Source organism: Lytechinus pictus, chromosome 14, assembly GCF_037042905.1.
Source record: "Lytechinus pictus isolate F3 Inbred chromosome 14, Lp3.0, whole genome shotgun sequence".
NCBI classification, from domain to species: Eukaryota; Metazoa; Echinodermata; class Echinoidea; order Temnopleuroida; family Toxopneustidae; genus Lytechinus; species Lytechinus pictus.
In genome coordinates, this window is record NC_087258.1 from 18,238,842 (window position 1) to 18,264,753 (window position 25,912).

At 36.9% G+C, this 25,912-nt stretch overlaps 1 protein-coding gene across 1 annotated transcript; it reads right to left on the minus strand.

Moving 5' to 3' along the window:
- Positions 1-513: 513 nt before the first annotated feature.
- On the minus strand, positions 514-24,301 carry LOC129275760 (zinc finger protein castor homolog 1-like). The gene is made up of 15 exons (XM_064109141.1): positions 24,256-24,301; positions 22,041-22,243; positions 20,975-21,343; positions 20,414-20,561; positions 19,316-20,042; positions 18,655-18,739; positions 15,892-16,056; positions 10,391-10,681; positions 6,527-7,330; positions 5,855-6,147; positions 4,641-4,763; positions 3,922-4,045; positions 3,453-3,644; positions 2,715-3,029; positions 514-2,350 (listed from the first exon to the last, which is right to left on the minus strand). Exons 1-15 carry the CDS (start codon positions 24,299-24,301, stop codon positions 1,157-1,159), a joined length of 5,079 nt encoding a protein of 1,692 aa, XP_063965211.1. The 3' UTR covers positions 514-1,156.
- Between the last annotated feature and the right edge of the window lie 1,611 nt (positions 24,302-25,912).

Below are 25,912 nucleotides of genomic sequence, written 5' to 3' on the forward strand. Positions count from 1 at the left end.
CATCATAATTATAATTTACTATTTCACTTTCAGATAAACCACTAAATCTGCAAATACATAAATTATGAAATAAATACTAAAGATATGCCGAGACTCAATGCAAATTAGGATGGACTGACTTAATTTAAATGAAATAATAATAATAATATTAATACATGTGAATTGCCTTCCAAGTAATATATAGTAATACTCTTGCACTGTTGCCAGTAAATGGATGGATTAAAACAACTGTCGCATGGTCATATATGAATACAAATACTGCAAAAAATTGTCAAAATTGTAAGTATAATTAATCACCTGTCAAAGTGCACTACTATAAGAGTTATGAAACAATTTCACAACTCTACGTCTGATTATTGGTGATGTCATAAATGATGTCACATGTAAAATGTGTGACAAATTTAATAGTATTTCATATAGACTGAAAATGAATAACATAAATTTGTGTTTTCACCTTGAAAATTATTTGAATCTAAATTTTCTAATTATGTAATTATAACTGTTCTTTGGTACTTGTATATATATATATATATATATATGTTAACAATAAGAATTCAGTCTAATCGTTAACTTCTAACTGCTAACATCATTTAGTACACCAGCATATCTTGTGATATGTTGATATAAACAGCTGCTATAGGGTGAAATAAAAGATTGCAAATCAGAGGTGCGAGGAAGATAAGTATTTCAAGAGATATTCTGTCGGAAGCCAAACAACGTTCTCCTTTTATTCATCTTTCGTATCAACTCTTAATTTTTTGTTTGCCAGCCTTAATGAGAAAATCTACACAAAGAATCAAAGATCTGACAGGGATTACAGGACTATGCAAATCCTTTACAGTAGTCCCCATGTATGGTGAGAAGCAAACTCATTTATGTGAGGAACTAGAGATTTTCTCGGATCCTTTCTCTAATAACCTGAATGAAAAAAAAACTCAAAACTGCACTGCATAACAAGAAAATTCACAGACAAACTTCCAACACAACAAAGTACATTCTACGTCAAAGTATTTTGAGATACGAATGTCAGTTCAGTACGATTCTGGTTTATCCTCTGAAACATAAGTTACCTCGACAAAGTATTGCTTTCTTACACTGGTAGAATAAAATGAAAAGAAATAGCAGATGAAGTGTGAAGATCACGTTTTTGTTCTTTTCAGAGCCGATGTTTGCGACTATGAGCGTCCATCTGTGTCATGCCTATGACGGCCTGCAAGCAGCCCTGACGTAGACAGTGGAAATGGGAGTACTTCTGAGAATACTTGCAATCACCAGAGATGCACTTCTCGGACGAACTGAACTGCTTGAAGCCGGCGGCGGACACGGCTTCCGTTTTGGCATGTTGTTTACGATGGATGGGCACCTTGCCGCTGTCGGTGCAAATGAACGGGCAACGCAAACAGTGAAAGTGAGTGTTTTTGGCCGTGTACTCGCAATCGCTGCGGTCGCAGCTGACCGAGGCCTTGAAGCGCTGGAAGTCGTCTTGGATGATGCTGTCGACGCGATCGTGGTGCTGGGCGTGCTTGTACATCATGGTCTTGCCTGCAAACTTGTAGTTGCATCCGGTGTGGCGGCAGTGGTAGTGAGTTGTGTTCATGGCGAACTGGCAGTTGTTGTCACCACAGTGGATGTTACGCTCAAAGCGTTCAAACCGTTCCTGCATGGAGGAGTCCAGGGGGCCTCTCTTGTAACGCTTGTACCCAGACGGCGCCCCAGGATCCTCCTCGACCAACGTCAGAGGACGCTTGTGAGGATTGGGAGGTGAAATTCTTGGAGGCGAGATGATCGAGGACTGGCGAATCTTCCATCGACCTAATTGGAAGTTCGGCAGCACCTGTAGTCCAGATGGACTGTTCATCGGGTTTGACGCGCTTGGAGTCGAGTCTTCAGCATCCAAAGGGGCGATAGGCACCAGGAACTGATGCGAAGGCTTCGTGGACGGTCCTCCCATGATCAAGCCATTAGGTGTTGATATTGGCTGCGGGACGGCCAGGACTGATGACATTGAGCTTGGGGGTGGTGACATGAATATGCTCTGGAGAGAACCCGGTGTGTTGATGGGCAATGCATGGGACATCATGGCAACGGGACTTGAAGAAGTGGCAAGCTGGTGCAGGGGACTGGAGCTTGCCAGGGACACCATGGTTGGATGCATGTGGAAGGGCCCTGGTGGTGATGAGAGGGCTGCAGGAGGTGAGGCCATGTTGCTGGGTGGGGAGTGATTGTTGAGAGGTAGAATAGGGAGGACTAGTTGCTGTGGTCCCGTTGGGGAGTTGTTGTTAGGGCGGTTGAAGAACTTGCCATAGATGCGACGCATATGCTTGCGGCCATGAGACTCCATCTGTTGAATCTATATATTTTACAGAATGGAGAGATGGAGGTAGAGAGAAAGATAGTGACAGAGAGAAAAAGAAAGAGAAAAAAATAAAATGTTGACATCAATATAATCACTAAGAGAGGTTAGTACATACACTATAACTCAATTGTCAGTTAAGAAAAAAATAAAACCATGAACACGAATAATAATACCATCATTGATATAAAAAACCAACGACTACTTCTTTGTGATGTCAATATCAAGTTATGGCTTCACGCCTCTGCCTATAAGGGTAGAAAATCAATGTTATTTCTTATATATCGTACTATATTTTTTGTTATTATTTATAGGTTTTAATAAATTGAAATTGAATAGCAAGAATAACAATGATAGTTACCTGCAAGAAGGAGAACTGGCATCCCTGGTGCATGCAATGATAGTGTTTGTGCAGGAGGTTGTACTTGCATCCAGGACGACGGCAGTCCAACTTGCGGCTGAACTGCCGGAAGCTGTCAAAGATGAGTTTCTCATTGCTCTTGTGGTCGTGCAGCATGTCGTGGCTCTCTGTGGCAAAGTTGCATTCCGTCCGGGTACAGTGGTAGTGCTTCTGACCCACCAGAGGACATTCCTGCTTGGTGCATTTCCCAGGTTCCATCTTGCAGTAACCCCTGTCGTTTGGCTGTGCAGGCGGTGGTGAGGTGAACCATTTCATCTGCAAGATCAAAGGGACCATAGCATTTTTAGTCATTCCCTGATCAAAGTTAAAAGATAACTATCGCATTCTTTAGTCATTCCCTCATCAAAGACCAAAGGTAACCATCACAGTTTAGTCATTCACTGATCGAAGGTCAAATATAATAATAGCATTTTTAGTCGTTCCCCGATTGTGATATCGAATATCACAATGACGTAAATTTACAAGTATATATCACTAGCTCCTACAAAAAGATCAAATTGATATAAAGTAAAAACTGCTTCAGTTGCTAATTCTCTGGTTCTGTGACATTTGCTCAAGTGACAATTTTTATGCTGTAAATTCTACACACTAACCGAATGACTGTTTTATCAAGAAAGGGTCATCAGCCATGCGTTAGGTCATTCGCAAGTCATGGAAAGCTTTTAAGACAGCACTTACCGTTTGATCCTTGAGGACCACCTTGGGTTGTGCCTGTTCGATGGGTGCTCCGACGAACCCTGGAGGTTTCTCAGCCTCAGTGTGTCTGATGACTTCAAGCTCTGGGTTCTGATGATGTCTCTCATAATGGGGCTTCATCAGGCTGCTACCGGTATGTACGACCTCACCGCAGTAGCTTCCGGGTTTCAAGCTCTGTAAGAGAGAGTTAGATTTAGAATATTATGAGAATATTTGTCTGCAAAAACAGAAATTCAGCCTCTGCTAAGTAACTTAACACTACAGTACTCAACAAAGATATTGATACAACAAATATTCAACGTATTACATATTATTTGATATGTTATATATCATGGTACTGCCCTATAGATTATGATTGATTAGTCTATTGCAAGTTTGCAATTGATATTTACAATTGACTGCTGTTTTTTGCCACACCCCTTAATGGGAGAGCATGGAGGTGGTGACTTACCCACATACAGTGGTAGTGTGCTAGTGGACTGAATGGACAACCCTTGAAGGTATTCTCACACGTCTGACCATGCTGGTAGTAATGAAAGCCGAGCTCTGCTGCCTCGTCACTCATTAGATGATACCTGCAATCAAAACAATACCATGTTGTCAACAAATCAGTATCACAATACAATCAAAGCGGAATGCCATAAAATCAATGTCACAATACCATAAAAACAGAAAGCAATCAAATCAATATTATGATATCACCAATCAATATCACAAGACCAAAGTAGAATGCTCTCAAATCAATACTATGACATCAATGCATATAATACCATCATAGCAGAATGCCATCAAATCAATATTATGACATCAGTGCAATTTCACAATACCATCAAAGCAGAATGCAATCATATTGATTTTATGTCATCAATGGCATATCAGAATACCATCAAATCAATGTCACCATGCCATCAATGCAAATATCAAGTTGTTCCGTAAGTTTTTGAGTCATAAAATGGTCTTTTATGTTTCTGAAATCCAGTAATTACATTTCAAACTTGTTTCTTTTGGCAGAAACTCAGTTTTGCAAAGGTGAAATTCAATGAATATTCATGCAAAGCATAAAGAACCAAAACAGAGTTCCATATTGATTCAGCTGTAAACGGAAAATCAGTCCCCTACTCGGAGGCTGAACGACGCCCCATTCCCTTGCACCAATTACATTGCACAAACCTTGTATGCTTGTTGACGCCTTCCTTAGACCTGAAGTATTCTCCACATCCGTCCACTATACAGTGATAATGGCCTTTGTACAGGAGTTCACAGGATGAGTGGCAATGATCATTGGCAGTGTACCTACAACGGTTGTGGCAAATAGAAATAAAAAATGGAGATAAATAAACACTGAACTTGCTACTCCCCATGTACGTAACTGCTAGGTTATAAGTCCCAAAGATTTCCCTACGATTCTTCATATCGAAAATTGGAAGCACTTATCTGGTGAATTAAAAGTAAATAACCATTATAGGAAGGGGGTGCAGGGCAAGTCTCTGATTATTCAAATCGTTAAGACATATCAGTTTCTCTATGTAAGATTGTTACAAAACTCAGGGGGAGGGAGGGGGGGGGGGTAAACCACCCTCTGAATACGAACATCCAAAAATATTTCTCTCAATAATGTTTATTGCATTAATGTGGTTAGCTTGCTGATTATTACTGTTGAACACCATTTTCATAGGAAAGTATAATATTTTGCCAATTGAAATGAAATTAATTTTCAAATAGACTCAAATGTAAGGAAAATTTTGGCTAACATTTTGGCACTTCATATTCCAGTCACCTGTAAAGTCATGCGTAAATTTACAAACAGTTTATGACTCTCCCCCCTCACCCCCCGCACACATGAACTACAATCTTACACTTTTAATTACCATGGCAATCATTGTATCCATTATTTACTGTACATGCATATTGAAAATGTTTCTTATTAGTTTACAGTCTCATTAGTTTAGCATAATTGTTTGGTAATTTGTTCTTGATTTCTCCTGATTTATTTCCCTTACTTTCCTTAAGTTACTCTCACATTAGACAGTAATTTTTTATGCTCTTTTCTCATTTTCAATTGTCAATACTGAATCTACTTAAAGCCATTACAACAAATTTCCTTTCAATTCTTCTTTAAACCAATATTACATCACAATAATTTTATATTTAGTGAATTTTTTTCTCCAACATATGTACTTTTTTCAAAGCTTTCCAAAACTAAGATCACTTCATTATTATCATGATTATACCGTAATTGTTTTTGTAATTTCTTGACTCTTTTGTAACATAAACTTTTTTGTTGATTTTATGTATATTTTTGTGCTCTTTTGTAAAACATTTGTCAATTCAGCTTAACAAGCTGCGATCATATGTTTTAATAAATCTTGAATCTTGAATCTAACCTTCTGAAGTATTTCTGCCAAGCCTCAGTGTCACTCCTCATCTCTCCATCCCTGGGCTCCTTCTTTACGGTGACCGGGCTGCTCCGGGACTCCCCCTCCCTCTCCTCTCTCTCGCCCCCTTCCTCCCCCGTAGTCACCTGACAGGGGGGTGAGATGAAGGAAGCGATGGGCAGGTTCAGGGAGTCGTTGAGGTCCTCGCCCTCCTTGTCCTTGTTGTTGTCCATCGTGGCTATTTTGGCAAAGCCCGAGGGTAGCTTGTCTTCTTCCTCTTCTTCATCCTCCATTCTCTCAACCTTCATATAAAATAATAATGAAATGAATATCAAAATTATTAATGTAACGTGATATTGATGTAATATACAACTGGATTTATCAAAAAGATGTAGATTTTCACTGCTTATATCTAATTCCATCAGGAAGTGAAATTGAAAATGGTGAATATCTCTTTAGCAGATGAAAACGTGAAACAGATCAATGCCAGCTACAACTTGACTGGAACTTTAAGCACTGATATTATAGAAAGAAATTGTATGAATGACACCATCACCATCATCATAAAATATATTGAAAATGTTTTTCATTGCCGACATTCTGTGTGATACAAACTACAGATAAGGATGGTCAAAGAAAATGACCACGCATCCATTGGTTCATATTCAGGTTCTTGCTCACCTGTGATCTATCAGGCATGCTAAGATCTGTAGGTCTGTCCTCATCATTTGATTCCAGATCTGCTTCCTGGGCTTGGTAGCGGTACCTTTGATACATCTGCAGATCCATGGGCCTCTCGTCTGCACTCTCTTCCGAAGAAAGGTGACCCTCTGCCGAGGTCGTAGTAGCAGCAGCAGCAGCAGTTGTAGTGGTGATGACCGAGGTTGCAGAGACAGGATCGGGTGTGGCCCTGCGCATGTCTTGAGGATGTGATCTTGCAGGGTCGAATTCACTGTGGCTGGATGATGTGGCCTCCAAGGAGGAAGTAGAGGTACCTGATGATGATGGTGCTGAGGTGATGACGGACGGCTGGACAGCCTGGACGTCAGGGCGAGATGCTGAGTGACTGGGTAAAGCCATCATCTGTCCTGCGAGAGGCGATGTCTGGCTGGCTCCTAGAGCAGCGGACTGACCAGCGAGGGCCGCACGCTCAGCTATCGACGCAGCACCAGGGTCGGACTTGAAGATGATTGCAGGACAAGGAGGCATGATGAGGGGCTTATCTCCCATTCCCATCGGAGCGCTGTTGCTGTGGAGGCTTCGATAGGTTGGGTTGATGCGAGGGAGAGGCAGCTTCATCTTTGGACGGATGGAGCGCATGAAGTGACGGCCTGTCTCGTACTCCATCATGCGATGGCGCCGCTCGTGTTTGCGCTTGTGAGAGTGCATCTGATTGGCCGCTGTGAAGGTGAAGTTGCAGCCATTGCGTATGCAGTGGAAATGGTTGAGAGTATTGGAGTAGCGACAACCTTCAAACTTGCATGACTGTAAGAAAGAAAAATTAAACTAGATTTTAATTCGTCATGCGGACGAATTAGGTGGTCTGTCGTATAGATAGATAAACAGGAAAAAAATATTTAAACAGATATTAGATTGAAAAATAGATAGACAAACAGATTTACATAATCAAACAGATACATACAAGAAAGATAATTATATTAGATGGATGGAGTGATGGATGGAGAGATAAATTATAGGTGGTTATATTAATAAAACATAGACATATATAGATAGATATAGAGAGACAGACATATAGATAGAGAGACAGACATATAGATAGATAGAGAGACAGACTTATAGATAGAGAGATAGATTGATAGATATATAGATATATAGATAGATAGAGAGATGATTGGTGGTTATATTAATAAAACATATATAAACATATAGATAGAAAGAGAGACAGACAGATAGATAGATAGACAGATAGATAGACAGACATATATATAGATAGAGAGACAGACATATCATGAAGCTATTACGAGCTATCTCGTAATAGCTTCATGCTGCGTGGTCCTATCGCGTTATGTAAGCGGGCTCTAACTTTCGCCTGGCGGCTCGCCAATTGATGTTAGATATCGTTCCTTCGCCCGAAGGAAGCGATAACAAAGGATTAAGAGAGAAATTGGAAGATGGTTCTCCTTCTCGTGATAGCTTCATGGATAGATAGACAGACATATAGATAGACAAACATATAGATAGACAGAGAGACAGAAATATAGATAGATAGAGAGACAGACATATAGATAGATATATAGATAGATAGATAGATAGATAGATAGATAGATAGACATATAGATAGATACAGAGACAGACATATAGATTGATAGAGATCGAGACAGAGATAGATAGAGAGACAGACATATAGATGAATAGAGAGACAGACATATAGATAGATAGATAGATAGATAGACAGATAGATAGATAGATAGAGAGACAGACAGACAGATAGATAGATAGATATATAGATAGATAGATAGATAGAGACAGGCAGATGGATGGATAGATAGATAGACATATCTAAACAGATAGATACATATATATTAGACAGAGAGAGAGAGAGAGAGATAAACAGACAGATAGATATACAATGTAGGTAGATAGACAGACAGACATATGGATAGATAGAGAGAGAGGGACGTATTCAAACAATAAGATATATATTAGACAGAGAGATAGATATGTCATGTAGGTAGATAGACAGACAGATAAATAGATATGATATAAAAAAGTAATTATAATCTGTTTTATTTTGTAATATTTTAGCTATTATTTGTTAGAATTCTTATAATTGATCGTGGGCAAGATAGCTAAAAAAAAAAAAAAAAAAAAAAAATCATGTTCACCCGCGGACTCGAACCCCTGCCTGCATGATGGAATGAGAAGTAAGTATGACGCCTAACCGATTGAGCTAGAATATTTCCCATAGACTTAACACGTAAGCAAAACACCAGAATCTCAAATCCAATCTTGCAAGTGAATTAGGGGCATGATCCCGACATCTGATCGGAAAATGAAGGAAACGCAACCGAAAGCTTAGAATCTCAGCTACAACATACTAAAAGCTCAGGGATAACTAGCAACAAAAATTGGAGATATGGCTTACGAAATAGAAGAATGTAGAATCTAGTTTTGAGAAAAAGTCATGTCCCATAGAGATTACACGCAAAATGAGTAAAAATGACATGCCATTATTATTTGCAATTTTTGAGGATGATTTGTCTATCAAAATGAAAAATAAAGGCAATAACTCAGAAAAAGTAAGAACTAAGCTACAACATATCAAAAATTGGGTGAAAATTGACCAATATTCACGGAGTTAGAGCAAGATTTGCATAATTATAATGACGTCATAATAGGCAAAATGGATTTTTTGAATTCCGACGCCATTTTGATGACGTCATAATATAATTGAGGGTCAAATGAGACATGAAATTATATCTCTAGTTCATACTCTATCAAAATATGAAAAAAAAATTGGGGGTCCCCATGCGTTCTGAAGAGCTACAGCGGATTTTCTATAGGCATGTTTTTGCCCATATATGGCCTATAGTGAGAGCTCGCGCGCACACGTGCTGCAAACTTTAACGGGTGTTAATTTCCTTATTAATGGTCGTAGAAGGTTGATCAAGGTATCAAATTGCTCAAAATTATATGATCAATGCAATGAAATAAAAAAAAACGGTGTTTCTGAGTTGCATTGAGGCGTTACGCGCGGAAACGCGCGCGCATACGTTTGCGCGCGCAATTTTTTGAAATGCTTAAAATGACCTAAAACGTACTCTGTTTTGGTCAAAAAGTGATTTTTAGCATTTTAAAATTTTGACGCGCGCGTACGCGCGCGTCGTGACCTTCAGGTGACTTTTGATGACATGACCTGATGACCCTTTATCTGAAGTTTATGTCATGTGAATTTGATTTATTTTTGATAATTGATAATGGAGATATGATTGATAATGTGATTTTACAAAATGGCGTCTAGATGACGTCATGATGACGTCATGACATTAGGATTCTTGCAGAATCGAGGTCTTATTGATGTTGATATGTGGTGATATTTTGATGATTATTGAATATGAACTTTCTGAGATTTGCTGTCCACAAGAAATGGAGGAAATAAAAATAAGAAATAAAAATAAATAAATAAAGAAAGAAAATTCGGACAAACATAAAAGGTGATCTGTCATAGACAGACCACCTAACTATAAATTAGTTTTCCTGCACCTCTAAGGTGATCATCTATATACATTTAAAAAAAATAAAATAAAGGGGAAATTAAACAAAAAATTAATACATATTTCCCATGGACGATCATCCCACCAATAGCACTGGGCAGTCCGTATACAAAAATTATGGGAATTACAATATAAAAAATGATAAGATATCTTATACTATATGGTCAATACGCTACTTTCAACTCTACACAAACTTCAGACCCAAGGAATAACTAGTTCATCTCCAAAACCTAAAGGTCACCTGTCACAGACATCTTCAACAAATACACCCCTGAGCAAAAGTCACCACAGAAGGTCAGACCGTACTTACCTCATGCTTCGAGAACTTCCTGAAGCCGTCCTTCCTGTAGATATCGTCCTTCATGTGAAACGTCTTGTGCTTCTCGATATCGCACTTGTTCTTGAAGACGAAGTCGCATCCGGGGCGTCGGCAATGGAAGTGGGTGGTCTTCTGCCCGTAGAAGCTGCACATCGGTGTCCCGCAGTCCTCGGTGGCACGGAACCGCTGGAAGCCATCGCTGAGTAGCGTGAAGTTCTTCTTGTGGAAGTTCTCGTGGGTGAGGACGTCGGAGGTGCTGGTGTACACCTTGTGGCAGCCGCTCTGAAGAAAGATACAAATTGTAAAACCTTCAATAGCTATATAAAAACGTGAGGAAGAAAGGAGTAAAAAAAATTGACGATAGACCTATAGAGCGTTCACAGAAGCAGACATATTGGAGGAGAAACAATAGAAACCTGTGCATCAAACCGTGATAAATCAGTATTTTAGGGTCTGGTGCACAGGATTCCCATTCTTATGCCCTCAACGCAACATCATCTGCTGAAACTGCTCTATTATATGAGAGCAGGAAATCAAAATGCACACTAAAATAATCCAATTTATAATTTTGATTATGATTATTATATTCATCATTATATTCATCATGGTTTCTCATTTTCTAAATCTTTGTAATCATTATTACGATTGTATTACCACTGAGATCACTTGCATAGAATGATCACCATTCTATGAAGATTAAATAGACAGGCCATCTCCTTTTACGAACACTTTTGTCTCCCTTGGGAAGTCTTTATTGACTGTAGATGAATTTCTTCTTGCTGTGGTGATTTTTTATTTCATAACATGGTATCTGACACAGATGATTGATATATAGCTTTAATTGAAGATTGCTTTTTAATGTATGTAACATATGCAAGCGTATAGAATACTTTTAAAGTTTTTTTTTAAATCATTTGAAATGCAATTCATGATAATTTACCATACACATTATATTCACACAACTGCTTTTTTATAATGAAAAAAAAAACATACATGCATGAGTACTTATAACAACTGCTTTAAAAATGAATTAAGTGCAACCTCAAAAGTATGTATGATTCAATGTATCAAATCTCACACGATGTAGTCAAGATATATTTTTTCTCTTTGATTTTGAAAATCTTGCCATCTATTTTTAAAATAAGCAAACATGAGTGCATGCAGCAAATATAAAACAAAAAACATATATACAGACATGCATACATGTGCTAGCAAGCCAAAACAAAGCAGTTTTTTTTTTCTACATGCAATATACTAAGGGGAGAAGAGCAAAAATTACATGCATGAGGCAATATTTGTAACAGATTTTTTATATTAAATACTCAAATAATACAAGATTTACACAAAATACTATAAATCACACAATTCATCATTAAAAACCCAACAAAAGCTGATGAATTTCAGCAAAAATAATAAGTCATTTTTACCGGCACATTAACTCAGTTTCTTGGTAAAAGTCTCTTGTAACCATATTGCATTTAACATATTCAGAATGAAAAATGCAAATAGTTTAATATAAAACATTGAAAACATAATGTAATTATCCCTTTTCAGTCATACTTTACACTAAACCAGTAATATAAAAGGTTACATGGATATTTTCAGAAATGTTTACAAATCTATTGAACATATTCAGAAGCTCTAAAACATAATCACTAAAAAGCACTAAAACACTACAATGAAAAATCTAAGCTACATATAAGCCTTGTGGCACAATGAAACGTAAAAAAAAAACTGATTGCTTTGATAATACAAAACTATTAAAGCATTTGTTTCGTCAACTAGCATGGATGAAAGCTACATGTATGTGTGTAAAAATGTAATATTCACAATACAGTAGTCCTTATTCTGAAGTTGGGTTTAATTTAAACTCAGGTTTAAAGTTGTGGTTTAAGTATGGATAGCCAATTGTTACATAAATCTTTAACAGTAGATATATAATATTCAACCTCATTTGGCTCTCAAATCATTCATAATTGTGTCGGAAGTATAAATAGATTATTGTCTTCATCATTGATGAATCAGGAAAGAGCACAGTAAACATAAGAAACATACAACTTAATAAAACTTTTTGACACTTTTGGCTTCCCATAATTTTAGCATAGAGTTAGACCATGGTCTATAAAGTTAAACCTGACTTCAGAATACGGGGCAGTGTGTCTAAAATCTGCTTTTATCTACATTGATTTTGTGTCAAAACAACATGAACATGTCTCCATTGAGTATAAACAAGTAACATAAATATCAATATGCCTACTCAAGTAAATAAATCTACATGTACATCCAAGACTAGCATGGATCAGATTTATCTACAAGTATATAATGGGAAAAAAATATTAAAGTGAACATCTAATCTGGCACATACTTCACAAAATTTATGACAATAAATTTTTTTTCAAATAAGGCTTTGAATTTAAGTTAGGAATCAAAAGATTTGAAATGCAGAATGAATTATTCAAAGAGCAATGTTTATGCTATGCTGTGATCAAGTTTAACTATCAATTTTAAAAATATACAATAAAAAAGAGAGCGAAAATAGTGTGTTTATAAGAAAGAAGAGAGATTTAAAAAAAATTTACTTTTTTTCATATTATTCTCCTTCTCATTCGGATACATGTACTGTTCATCTTGTAAAGGAACAAGTGAGACTTTATTATACTTGCTTTATATCATCAAATTTCCAGCAATTAATCATATTCTCCCTCGATATAAATAAAAACACCATAGTCATTACACGCTCCACTAACAACAAATAGCAGCTTTTATAAAAAAAATGTGCATATAGTGGGGAAAATTTAGAAGAAAATGCAAAATCATTTTGTAAATTTTACGCTCTCATGGACAGTGGTATCAGAAATGAAATGCAGAAATAGCGACAATATGCATTGAGTGGAGAAGGGGACAAAAATTTGCAAATTCATTTTTTGAATTTATGTTTTCCATGAAAATGGAATCAGGAATGAAATGTACAATAACCAGCTTTATGCATTTATCAAATTTTTGTTTTCATGAACATTGGTATCAGAATGCTGGGTCTTTCATGATTACACGGCATATATGATATTCAATGAGATATTCGTCATTTAAAGGGATGCTCTGGGCTGATAATATTTATATATAAATAAATAGAGTAATATTCAAAGAGCAAAATGATGAAAATCTCATCAAAATCTGATTTCAAATAGCGAAGTTATTGAATTTTAAAGTTAAGCAATATTTTGTGAAAACAGTTATATGCACATCATCATGAATATTCATTAGATGGGCTGATGTCACATCCCCACCTTCCCTTTTCTTATGTTATTACATGAAATCATAATTGTTTCATTATTTCATCATGTGTGAATGATATGTCTCCCTTATAATGAAATAAGTTGCAGCAATTGATATCTAATGCACTTAACCACTTTTCAATCCAATGTTTTCAGTTTTTGAAGGAAACAATTTGAATGAACCTGATTTCATATAATAAAATACAAAAGAACAAAGTGGGGATATGACATCATCAATTTGCTCAATGAATATTCATGAAGGCAAGCCTAGAACTATTTCACCAGAATGATGCAAATCTTTAAAATGCAATAACTTTATTTGTTATCCAATTTTGATCAAATTTTCAGTGCTTTGTTTGTCTGATTTTTCTTTATCTGCTCAAATCATATTATCCTCAGCCTGGAGTATCCCTTTAAGGAAATTCTATTTTGAAGTGCAAAAACCCTGTTCTTAAAGGTAAATGCTAGTTTTGGTAACGATATCAAAATGAGTTCGTACAGAATCCAATGAAATGACCACCAAAGTGTCTGTTTGTATAAATAAACCGCATGTGCCAAAGGATTCTGGAAGAAATTGTGTAATTGCTGAGAAATCAGCAAATAAGCACAGGATTAGGGTAGAGCGTCGGGCCCGACGCTCAAAGCAATAATTATACACAGTCCCACGTGCGCTTATCTGTGTTGGGGAAGTTCAGTCTGAACATTTTTCAGCGTAGATTTCAAGATTTCACAAAGTTCAGTTTATGTAACTGTACCAGATCTAGATCCTCGATGATATACTGACAATTAAGCCTGGTTTTACAGACTTTCTCATGAAATCAGTGTTTACTGCAACTACTGGAATTTCTCTTTAATCTTCATGAAATGTGCCATGGTGTGTTGAATCGACACTTTTCCCCCCCTCGAATGGGCTATCTGTTAAATCTAACTGACTGGGTGATTCGGTTGACTGTCTAGTGTTACGGGAAGGTTATCCTGTTTCACTACAGGGAAGATCACTGATTTTCATTGAATGGGTACTGAACACAAGTTTACTGGAAAATCCCAAAAGGTATGCTCTATGATGGTTCAATCGAAATACCTGCACTATGTGGCAATACATGTACATGTAATCTTTATCATTGTTTTTCAGTTATAGACTCCTCTGTTTATTTATTTTCAAAATGTATATCTTTAATTTTTATTTCTTTTACTTCACTTTTTTTATTTCACTTACTTGTTTTTCATATCTATTATTATTATTATTATTTTTTTTTTTTTGGGGGGTAGCATGTACGATTCTTATATTATGGATCGTTGTCATCTCTGATATTAAATGGGAATAAAAGGAATAATTGAATCCTCTTGCAGGGGCTGAATAAACTTGCAACGATTAAAATGCAGAAAGAAATAAAGAATTTTAAAAAGGCAATATTGGCTAGTATGGCATGAAACCAACTATAATAGTCTGATTTGAAAATATCTCTTTTGGTATAATATATTCTTCGACGAGAGGGAGGGGCAAAAAAAAAACACATAAAAAACAACATTTTTACGAAGGGTTGTTGGAAAAGATGGGGGGATGTGGGCAAGACAGAGCCATTAAGGGAATTAAGGATATAAACAGGGGAGCATTTCATAAAATAAAAAAAATCTGTGATTTTCAGTCAACTGTTGTAAGCTACCGAAACCCTTGCATCTGATTGGCTCAGAGCAAATTTGTCAGTGAAAAATCACCTACAACATGTCTGATGAAACACTCCCTTGTGTACAGAATGACAACCCAGAACAGCATGCAGGTAATGTTCACATCATACGACCACCACTCACAACAAGAATGACATCACTGCACGACATGAAATCCAGCTACATGCCCAAAAAAATGTATTTCCAAACAACAAAAACCCCAAGAAATACAAAAGAAAATATCCAACGCTAGGGGCATATAAATCTACAGAATGACCGATATCCAAACAAAAACATGCTACAGTGATGGAACTCAAAAATTACAAGCTAAAAAAAAAAAAAAAAAATCACTGCACAATTTCTGTAGACTAGCATGCCATGAGGTGTGTCTGTTTGTGCGACTTGATGCAATGATCATCGAAATGAAGATGAGACAAGCAAATCGTCAATCAAGCAAAAAACAAAATAAAAGAAATCAAACAAAATAAAAACGAAAAACACGGCACTACGCTCCACCTTTTTTCCAGCAATGACAGCAAGCGATTCTATGGTTACCTGCATACAATGGTAGTGAGTGTTCTTCATGTTAAGGGTACAGCCGGGGTAGTACGGCCGGCAGTCGTCGGAGGGGCTGAAGCGCATGAAGCCGTGCTGGAGCGAGTTGTCTCGTCGTTTGTGCCAGTTGTAGTGGCGTATAACATCTTCCTTGCGGGTGAACCTCTGTTGAATTATGGGTATGGAAACGGTCTCTACAATGCATTTGTTCCTTCAAATAACCATTTCTAATCCTAGGTTCTATCGTCATTATAATATACAAGTAGGATTGATCACAAATAACCACTATCCAAGTACCACCCAAAAGAAAAGAAGAATATAGTTCTTCCAGTCTTCCAGGGCCTGTTTCATAAAACTTGTTCTAATAACAAATTTGCAAAATTGGTTTAAAGCTACTGAAATCATTCAATTTGAATGGCTGGTGATAAACCTGTTATAAAAATGGTGCATTTGTTACCATAACAAGTCTTTATGAAAAGAGGCTCTGTTCTTTTCTCACTTCTCTCTTCTTTCTCTCCCTCTCTCACTCTAACACACACACACACATACATTTACACTCATATATTTCAATTTGCCGCAACCCCACATATAGATATGTTTCATATGAACCTATAATTATGCGAATGCAGACAAAGGGACCCTGAGCATTACACACGATCATGAATCATATCATTTCATGAATTTGAAACAAATTCTAGTATCCTGATATCCAGAGCTGCCAAGTTGTATTTTGCATTTTCAGTATTCTTATCTCCCAAAATCAGTATTTTCACACAAAAAATCAGTATTTTTACCGTGTGAGATAAATATTTTGTATTTTTCCCCAAAAAAGTGTATTTCATAATAAAATGCTTGGCGCACTCGCCCATCACGGCGCTTAAGCTGCAAGCAACCTAAAATGTGCACTGCTCTTGCAGATGAAAAAAAAAAAACATTGAAACTTGTGTATATCTCACCCTGGTTTTTACAAAATGATTGAAAAAAAAAAACAAGTTACCTGAAATTACATTGATCTAATAACCCTATTTGTGTACGTTTCATGAAATAGAGACATATAGAGATGATTTTTCTCAATAAATTTTGATTTTGTAAAAAAAAAATTTTAATACAAAAAACGTATTTTTTAAAGAAAAAACGTACTGCCGTATTTTGGTTGCAAAAACGTACTAAAAACGGAAAAATCGTACTACTTGGCAGCTCTGGATATCCCAAAGAATATAATATAAGAAGATATATCATTATTTTCCCTTTTCCAGATAAGATATTAGCAAACCAATGTATGGTTTTGATAGTGTCCTCATAAAGTGTATTAGTATTGAAAAATTAATTAATGAATAAAAAAAGGACAGGAATATTTTATATAAGAAAATATTTCTATGTACTAGGAAAAAAAGAATAGAAAGTCAATCTCCAAGTATGTATATTATTCTCCAAAGTAAAACCAATTCTGAAAAATATATAATTTCATTAGTGAGCCCTCAGCTAATAGAAATGTAAATAGACACACTTCCAAGTTTACATTACTGAGTACAGTATATGTACATAAATTTTCCCTGGTTGAATTAACCATTTATGAATCTTTTGACTAAAGAAACAGGGGTGTAACAGGAATATTAATGCGGTCCATACATTTTCCATCAATTGTGACTTTGAGTGAGTGACAAAGCAGGTACAAGAACAATCAATTTTAAATATCAATCATATTTCTTTAGGTCACAGGGCCGAGGTCTTGTTGGTAAAATTGCAGGATTTCTACAGTACAGTCAACTACAAGATACAGAGGGGGTGTTTCACAAAGATTTAAGTATGATTTAAGTCGCACTTAAATGCTGACGCGTACATGATATGCAATGCGCGATCTTATTGATAGATACGCAGTAGTGCGCGTCCCCATGACACAATCTGACCGATGCGGTCAAGCCTTCCATACCATATGCAACTCGGTATTTAAGTGCAACTCTAAGTCATAAATCTTTGTGAAACACCCCCCAGATCGAGTTAGAAAGCACAGATTAATTCCCAACAAAAGTTAAGATAGAGGGAAGCGGAGGAATGAGAACAGAATTTGAAAAACTTGAATTTCGTTCATAAACTTTCATTTGACAATGCATCTTCTTGCCACAAGAACACCCAAGGAAAAGGACTCTAGGGAACCTGTAACACAAACCTTAGACAATGATCATGTGGCTGATTTCTACAATTGATTGTATTGACTATCATGTACGATCAGTCATAAAAAACAGCCACATGATTAATTTCTATGCTTCGTGTAACCAGGCCCTGACTGAATAAACAAATTTGTATGACTTTGAAATGCATTTCATCAATCAATCAATGTGGAAGGAGTATGTTTCCTTGCGAGACTGCTTTTTGATAAGATTCCCTCTTTGATCAAATGGGGTCATATTTTTAAAAAATCAATAAGTTTCGCAGCAATCACCCTAATATTTCAACAACAAAAAACCCAGCATAATACAACAGCAATATTCCAGACACAAATGTCTGTTAGGCAATTGCATAACTTTTACACACCATACAAAGGTCACCAGTCAAAATTTGCCCCTATTTTTTAAAAACCATTTTGAATGATTTTTAATAATCTAAACGATACATTCTAAAACACCTCAGTGAAATACATTTGGCTCATTTTTACAGGCACTGAAACAATGTTTTCCAAAGTCTGTTCTCATAAACCCATTGAGTATACCGGGTTACAAAGGGATGAGAGATTGTAAATAGGGGAGGGGGGGTATTCACACTTACAGCAAACTTGCAGTCTTTATCCAGACAATGGTAGTGTTCCTTGAATTGGTATGAACAGCGCCCGCAGTCCTGGGAAGCACCAAACCTGTACACGAAGATGGTGAAACGAAACAGGGTGGGGTGGAGATGAAGAGCAAATACAACTGCATTGAATCAAAGGAAATACTTCTAACATCTTCAATTTCATCATTCTATGATGTCATCCAAGTCTAAAATCTATAAACTACCAAAGAGATCGCTCATCAATTATTTTGATGATCTAACGAATTGATGCATCTTAAGATCTTGACTATCATTGAGTATGCAATTCATTTTGTTAATTTTAGTAGATCTTTCCTTTGTTCCAGGACAATTAGAAGTATTTTAACACACGTGAATCAATGTTTTCAAACCTTACGAACAGACCAAATCATGTCTTATATACAAGTCAAAATTGCTTCTTTTAACTGTAAAAAGCATTGTTCCATCTTCTGGGTAAAGAGGAAGATGACTAAACTAACCAAGGAGGGGGAAATGTTCGTCTATAAATAAGTTATTCAGATAGTAAATGAGAGTTATTGAATGAGAGTTATTGGATATTCATAAAAGTATAAATCATCACCTCTACTTACTATTCTAGCTCTAGATCTACTAGAAGCATGCCATAAAGACCTGTTCATACCTGGCTATGTCATACCTGGCTATGTATCGATTGAAAGCACTGCCTTCCAGTCCAGGGCTAGACGATGTCGACAGAGTTCCGGACTTGATGCCCTTCTCACTGCCCTCTTCCGAATCCAGGTCACTCCTCCCCGTCTCGAGGAGACACTTCTTGAGGATGTTGTCTCTTGGTTCATACGAGGGGTTGTACTCGTCCATCCCAGCAAAGTCGTCACGCCTCTCCATCATAGAGTCGTCAACGGTTGAGTCGTCCATACCAGGAGGCGGACTGATGGCCGATGTGCTGGAGTTGGAGGATGTCGACGTGACTCCGTCTAGAGTGTACCGAGGTACACCCTCCCCTTTGTTGAACTTGGACATGAAGTACTCGTAATTGGAACTACGTTGCGGATCGAGATGTAGTTGGGGATCTGAACCAGAAGCTGCGGCCGCCGCGGCAGCAGCAGCAGCTGCTGCAAACTCCCTCTGTGCCAAGCCCTCGTTTTCCAGGATGGCAGCTTCTATGGCTTCCGCTTCTGCCTCTTCCTTGGAGCCAGGTTCACCATCATGGCCACCGCTGCCTCCCTGCTTCAGCTGGATCTGTTGGCTGATGATGTCCCTGATGCGCTGGGAAGCACTAACTTTGCGGCCGATGATCTTGTTGATTGACTGGCCTGCCTTTAACTTGCGGATGTAGCTGTCGTACTTGGACACCCGCAGGTTTGGTACATCTTTGGATATACTTTCACCTGTAAAAAAAAAATCACACCTTCCATCACAAACACACCCAATCACATTTTTAGATTTTTCATTCAAACATCCCACGCTTTCTATTAGAGTGATATGACAAGTATGAATAATATTGAAAAACAGTTAAATGATATTGTTACTTCTCAGCTCTTTAAGTTCACTATTAATTTGTAACTGGTTTCATATTCGATGATTTCACCTTCCTGGCACATGAAAAATGTTTGAGATTCCAGAAATGGGCTAAAAGTATGTAAAAAAAAAATACCAGAAAACCTAGGGCTGGAAATTACACCAAATTCTAAAACTACAATCTCGGTGTCCTCAAAATGATCAGAGACACAAGAGAAGATGAACTGCCTGCTTTTAATACCTGCTTCAAGTTTCTGGATGAAGTAGTCATACTTGGAGAACCTCTTGGCTTCTGGACGGTCTCCCAACTCCATGAGGTTCCTCATGAACTCCTGCTCCTCTATCAACTGCTTCACGGTCTTACCCGTCGCCATCCTTGCATTCGTCATCTTTTTGATGTTGCGAAAGAGAATAGCACAAACAATTGAATCTTATTAGGTTGATTTAACATGATCAAGGATGATTATAGTGATGGTGTTGCTAATGCTGATGATAATGACAAGTATGTAAAAGAAGACAAATAAAAATTGGATAGTAATGATGATAATGTCGATGATGATAATAACGATGGTGATGATGACAAAGATACTGCTTCAGAAGACACTACAATTCTGCTCAACCAATGCTTAATTATATAATAAACTGTGGTACACTTTTGAATATTCTTTCAGAGACAACAAAACCATTCCATCATAATAACTCTCAATAGTAACCCATTAACAAAATCTAAATTTTGTGGCTTATTTGCAATCCACCCAATAGCATTAGATCAGGGCAGACCTGCAGATGACGAGTACCCTACCTTGCCTTCCAGATGAGCAGCCAGGACACCAGGGTAAGGCGGGGCACACAGCTCCGACATACCACCTTCCGCTGCGGCTTCCCTCAAGGACTCCATCCGCTCCCTCAAGCTTGCATGCTGGGAGGGGCTATCCTGGCGAGGTGCGTGTTCCTCGCCCCTTCCCAATGGATGGTGCCGGTGGTGACGGGGTTGGTCCTGGCCCTGATGGAGTGATGCATCAGACAGGTCATGGCCCGATGCGGGGCTGTTGTCATCGGCAAGGGCGGATTCTTCGGCGCGTAGGTGCTGATGGAGGGCTGCGAGCTGCTGCAGGACAGCATGGCTTGGTGCCACCCTTGGATAATCTGGCTCTTTCAACATCGAGGGGTCCTGATGATAAGAAAGGGATATTGCTCAAGGTATGATAAGATATCCCATATGATGTCAGAATCTCACAGTGCCCTCACTCAGAGGATATAGGAATACCAGTTACAAAGTTGTCAGAGATGCGCCAGGTGGAGATCACAAATGCATGTACTTGTAGGGCAATAGCTTTAGCCACTAAGATGGCAAAAAGAGAATATCATTTCAAAAGATCTATTGACTAGTTTGGACAAAGTAGAGGTTGGCCTACCCTCTCAACTTAACACAGTGAGCATCCATTTCCTGCAAGCAATATGCCAGCAAGAAGGAACAAATGAGGGTTAAATTAGAGATTCAAACTCTCATATCTGCATCTAGAATTCACAAATATTCATAGGAACACACTAGAATACAATTTTGTAAAATAAAAAATGTTTTAATGTTCTGTTTTTTTTTAATATTTAGCAGAAAATAAGATCAGGGGAATTATATAAATAATCAGGGCATGCACGTACAAAATGCAGGGCTTTAGAGCTACCAGGATTATCAAATCTGTAACATTTTAATAAATCAATTAAAAGTCAGATTAAACCAGAAATGTTGACAGGAATGTGGGTGAAAAACTTAAATTGAAAATACAAATCTCTATTAAGCTTTTATCATAAAAAAAAATCACTGCCATTCTGGACTGCAACCGCCTTTGAAACCTATCAATATTATCTACCTTGGGTTCCGATCCACCCTCCGATCCGAGCTTCATGAATGCTGATGATCTGGGATCTGAACCCAGGGCCTTCTCCTCCTCCTCCTCCTCCTCCTCTGCAGCATGATGGGCAGCGGCAGCACTCCTCTGAGCCTCCTGGATGCGTTGGTGGGCCAGAGCCCTCTTCTTCTCCGCATGCCGTCTCTGTAACTCTAAGATGTGTCCTGTGGATTACAGTAAGCAAGGGATCAAATATACAGTTAACCCTCTTTTGATTCACTTTCACCATTCAAGATAAATGCCAGCTGTGGTAGTGATTTCAAAATGAGTCTGTACAGAATCTAATCAAATGAACACTCGAGTCTGTATGTAGAAATAATTAAAAAAAAGATATTGTGCCAATATGTGTAACTGCTGAGAAATTAGTAGAACAAGCATGAAATTCGAGCACTGTGTCCAAGCAAAAGTAATACACTATCCCACATGTGCTTATCTGTTGTTGGTGATCTCCAGTGCGATTGTTTTCATGAAAATCATTTCATGATTTCACAAAGTTCAGTGCATGTAAATGTACAAGAACTTGATCTACAATGATATACCCGGTAGTAACAATTGACCAGATCAAGGTCAAATTTACCTTGATTTTTACAGAATTTCTCATGAAATCAACATTTACTGAACTGCTTTCATTTATCTTTTAAAATGAGATTAATGCACTCTTACTAAAAGTTTTATAATGGATTCATTGTTTATTAGCTGCTTGAGCTACAGCCGGGGTAATAATATCCTTTGAAAGCGCAAAGAGACGTTATTAATAATGTGTTATGCGCTATACAAGAACTGACTATTATTATATTACCGTCAGCCCACCTGTGCGCTTTGAAAAACCCATATAAAGCGCTCTATAAATGTTAGCAGCATAATTATTATTATACTACCTTAACAACAAAAAACAGATTTCTACAGCATGTACAGGAACATGGCATCTTTTAGAAGGTTCACATGATAATAATCTATCAAGGGGGGGGGGGGGGGGCTTGCATCACACAATCTTTAATATTATAGGATTTATTACAAGAGTCTTCCATATTCCACTTCTGTCACCTTGCATGTCAAATTTATATTTTCTACAATATTGTCAGGTAATATTTGTTGAATTTATAATCCAAATGAATTAAACAACCAACCTTCAACCTTTGTGGCAAATAGATTTGATTTATTTCTGTTGAATAATCGAAAAGTATATTTTCCTAACAGAATGCAATTTGGGGTTTGCATCACGTCTTGGTACTGATCCAATAAATAAGATATATTTTCTTGGGAAAATTTGCTTTGCTCACCATAATCTAATAAAAATTTAATAAAAACCCTAAATAGAATACTATGTTCATGTTTGCTTATATTTTCATATAAAGAGACAAATTTGCTTATACCCATACCCATGTACATATATTTCTTGTTCTTTCATAATTCATCCACTGCCTTGTTTATAGTACAGTACATGTTTATCATTAAGATTTTTTTTTAAAGCCCCAAAGAAGGAATTTACTCATCGATATCAAAATGACCTCATAACACCATCCTTACATGACTTTTAATATGGACTATTAACAGTATAACAATGCCAAAAATATGAATATAATAATCATAGAAATACAATAAGAATGATAAATAATCAATTGAAAATCGATCACTTGTAATAATTATATTCAGCAGATATTGCACAGTGACATTTTATATTTCAACCTAGATACAGAGTATTAGAATCATCAACATATTTCTTACTCTACAACACTAACAATAAAAATACAAGAAGAATAGACCAATGGTTATCTAGTCATTGCAGAAAAAGAATGAACTATTTCTTTTATTCATGTGCTCAAGAAAAGAGGGGTTAATTAATTTTATTCCTTGCTTCTCTAAGAGAAACTGGATCCTTTGAAAGTCAAAGTTAGGATGAATATGATGCCTTGGACGGCTATACCCATCTATCTAAGACACAGTCCTTAAGTCCGATAATCTAATTACCCTAAAAGGCTCGGCGTAAGAATAGAGCTGTCAAACCCGCAAGATTGAAGGAGCAAAATTTGGTTTGATAAATGAAAATGGCAAAATTTGGCTCCGGGCTGCCTGTATTAAATATTTGGATTTATTTTTGCAATGTGGGGGGAATTAAATTGGATGTTCTCGTTTGCGGTGGGTGCGCACGGTGCGGTGGAATGTCGTAAGTGCCAACGTTCGTTCGTTGCATCCTCGCCCGAGCCGAGCTGGAGAACTATCATATTGAGAAGAAACACAAACATTTACGAAACCTTCGATTGGTTAATTTTTTTTTTCTTTCCTTACATTTTTCTTCTTCTCCATTTCCTGATGATTAGAAGAGACAAGTAGTTTAGCTTCCTTTATTGAATTCAGAGGGGCACAATTGAAATTGATTGCTTGTCCTGGGATGTCTTTATTTTGCCCTGTAATTTAGTCGCAATTGTTTTACTTTACAAATGTAATTACTCCGAAGGTAATAAAAGAGAGCAAATTCAATTAGAGGGCTGTGGCAAAATAGTCCTTTATTATCTTAAGGGTTGACCAAGCACTGTTTATGCGGCATGTAATGAAAAATGGACATTTATTGCCATGATAGAACTTCGCACGCAGCTATATGGTCCCAGTTCAAGGTAAAAAAATATGTATATAAAAATGGAAAGGGGGGAAAACACTCTACATGGAAAAAAAGAGGAACGCGCAGGCTGGGGGGATTTCAATTAATTATGGTATGGATATAGCGTAATGCATCACAGTCAACATCAGGGATAAATAGTCATCAATTGAATAACGAAATTTACATGTCTATGCTCCGCAGCATTGTGAGAGATGGCTATCTCATTCATACGTGTACATTCATCATGATGAAATTATAGAAATGTTAATTTCCTGTGAAAATATAAGTGGGCCATGTACTTGTGTACATGCGGTCTTAAATAACTAGAATTTGTTGTTCTTGTATCAACCTTATTCAAGTACAAAGAGGCAATAATTTGAATAAAGAATAACAAGAGCGCAAATAGATGCAACAATTTAATAAAATATTTTGCATAATGAAATTAAAGCGTGTTTGCATGCATTTAGACTAAGAGACTAAAATGCCATAAGCCAATATTTAAGAATACAAAAGTTTTAATTATACATCTTTTCTAACAAAATTTGATATTTTGGCAGTGAATTATATTTGAAAGTAAAAACATGAATGATACAGTTAAACTTTTGTTTGGTAAAATGATATTCATAATTCCCCCTGTGGTATGATGATACATACAAGTATGTCATAGACATGTATGTAATAGACTGTACTTGAATGAAAAAAATGTTCTTTTTTATGTATATTATCTGAATTCAAGCAAAGATAGCTGAAGAAATTGTTATTTGTATATGAACGCTCACATTTTTAAATGTAAATACTCATTGAAATATAGGGTATTAAAAGCTATAAAAAAAAGGAAGAATTCAAATGCATTTCTATTTTAACCCTTATTTTCCAATTATCCAGTCTATTTACATTTAACAGTCAGTAAGAAAAGTAAAGGTGATCATCTTTCCTTTAAAAATGATATTGTACAACGAAATTCAATCCAACTGTTTTTCTCTTTCTGCTTCATTCCTAATATTCTGAAATCTAATTCTAAATCCAATGCATGTATTAATGCCAGAGGATAAGAGAGGTTGGATTGTATATTACAGATTGATCAAATATTCTCATCAACACAAAAACGAAGTCAAACATCCCTTGAAAATCATCATCTAAAACCACATAATCTGAAAATCAAATTTGTTCTGCAGGCATTCCATATCTAGGACAAGAAAGGGTATAATAATGAGTAGAAAAGAGGCAGGATAGAGAG

Bases quoted from the DNA above. Each gene is read 5' to 3' on its own strand.
- LOC129275760 (XM_064109141.1), bottom strand. From the start codon at position 24,301: ATGATAGTTCTCCAGCTCGGCTCGGGCGAGGATGCAACGAACGAAC. The intron at 6,148-6,526 runs GTGAGCAAGAAC...TTTTATATGAAG, and splicing joins GCATGCCTGATAGATCACAG to GTTGAGAGAATGGAGGATGA. The intron at 3,030-3,452 runs GTAAGTGCTGTC...TTGATCTTGCAG, and splicing joins TGGTCCTCAAGGATCAAACG to ATGAAATGGTTCACCTCACC.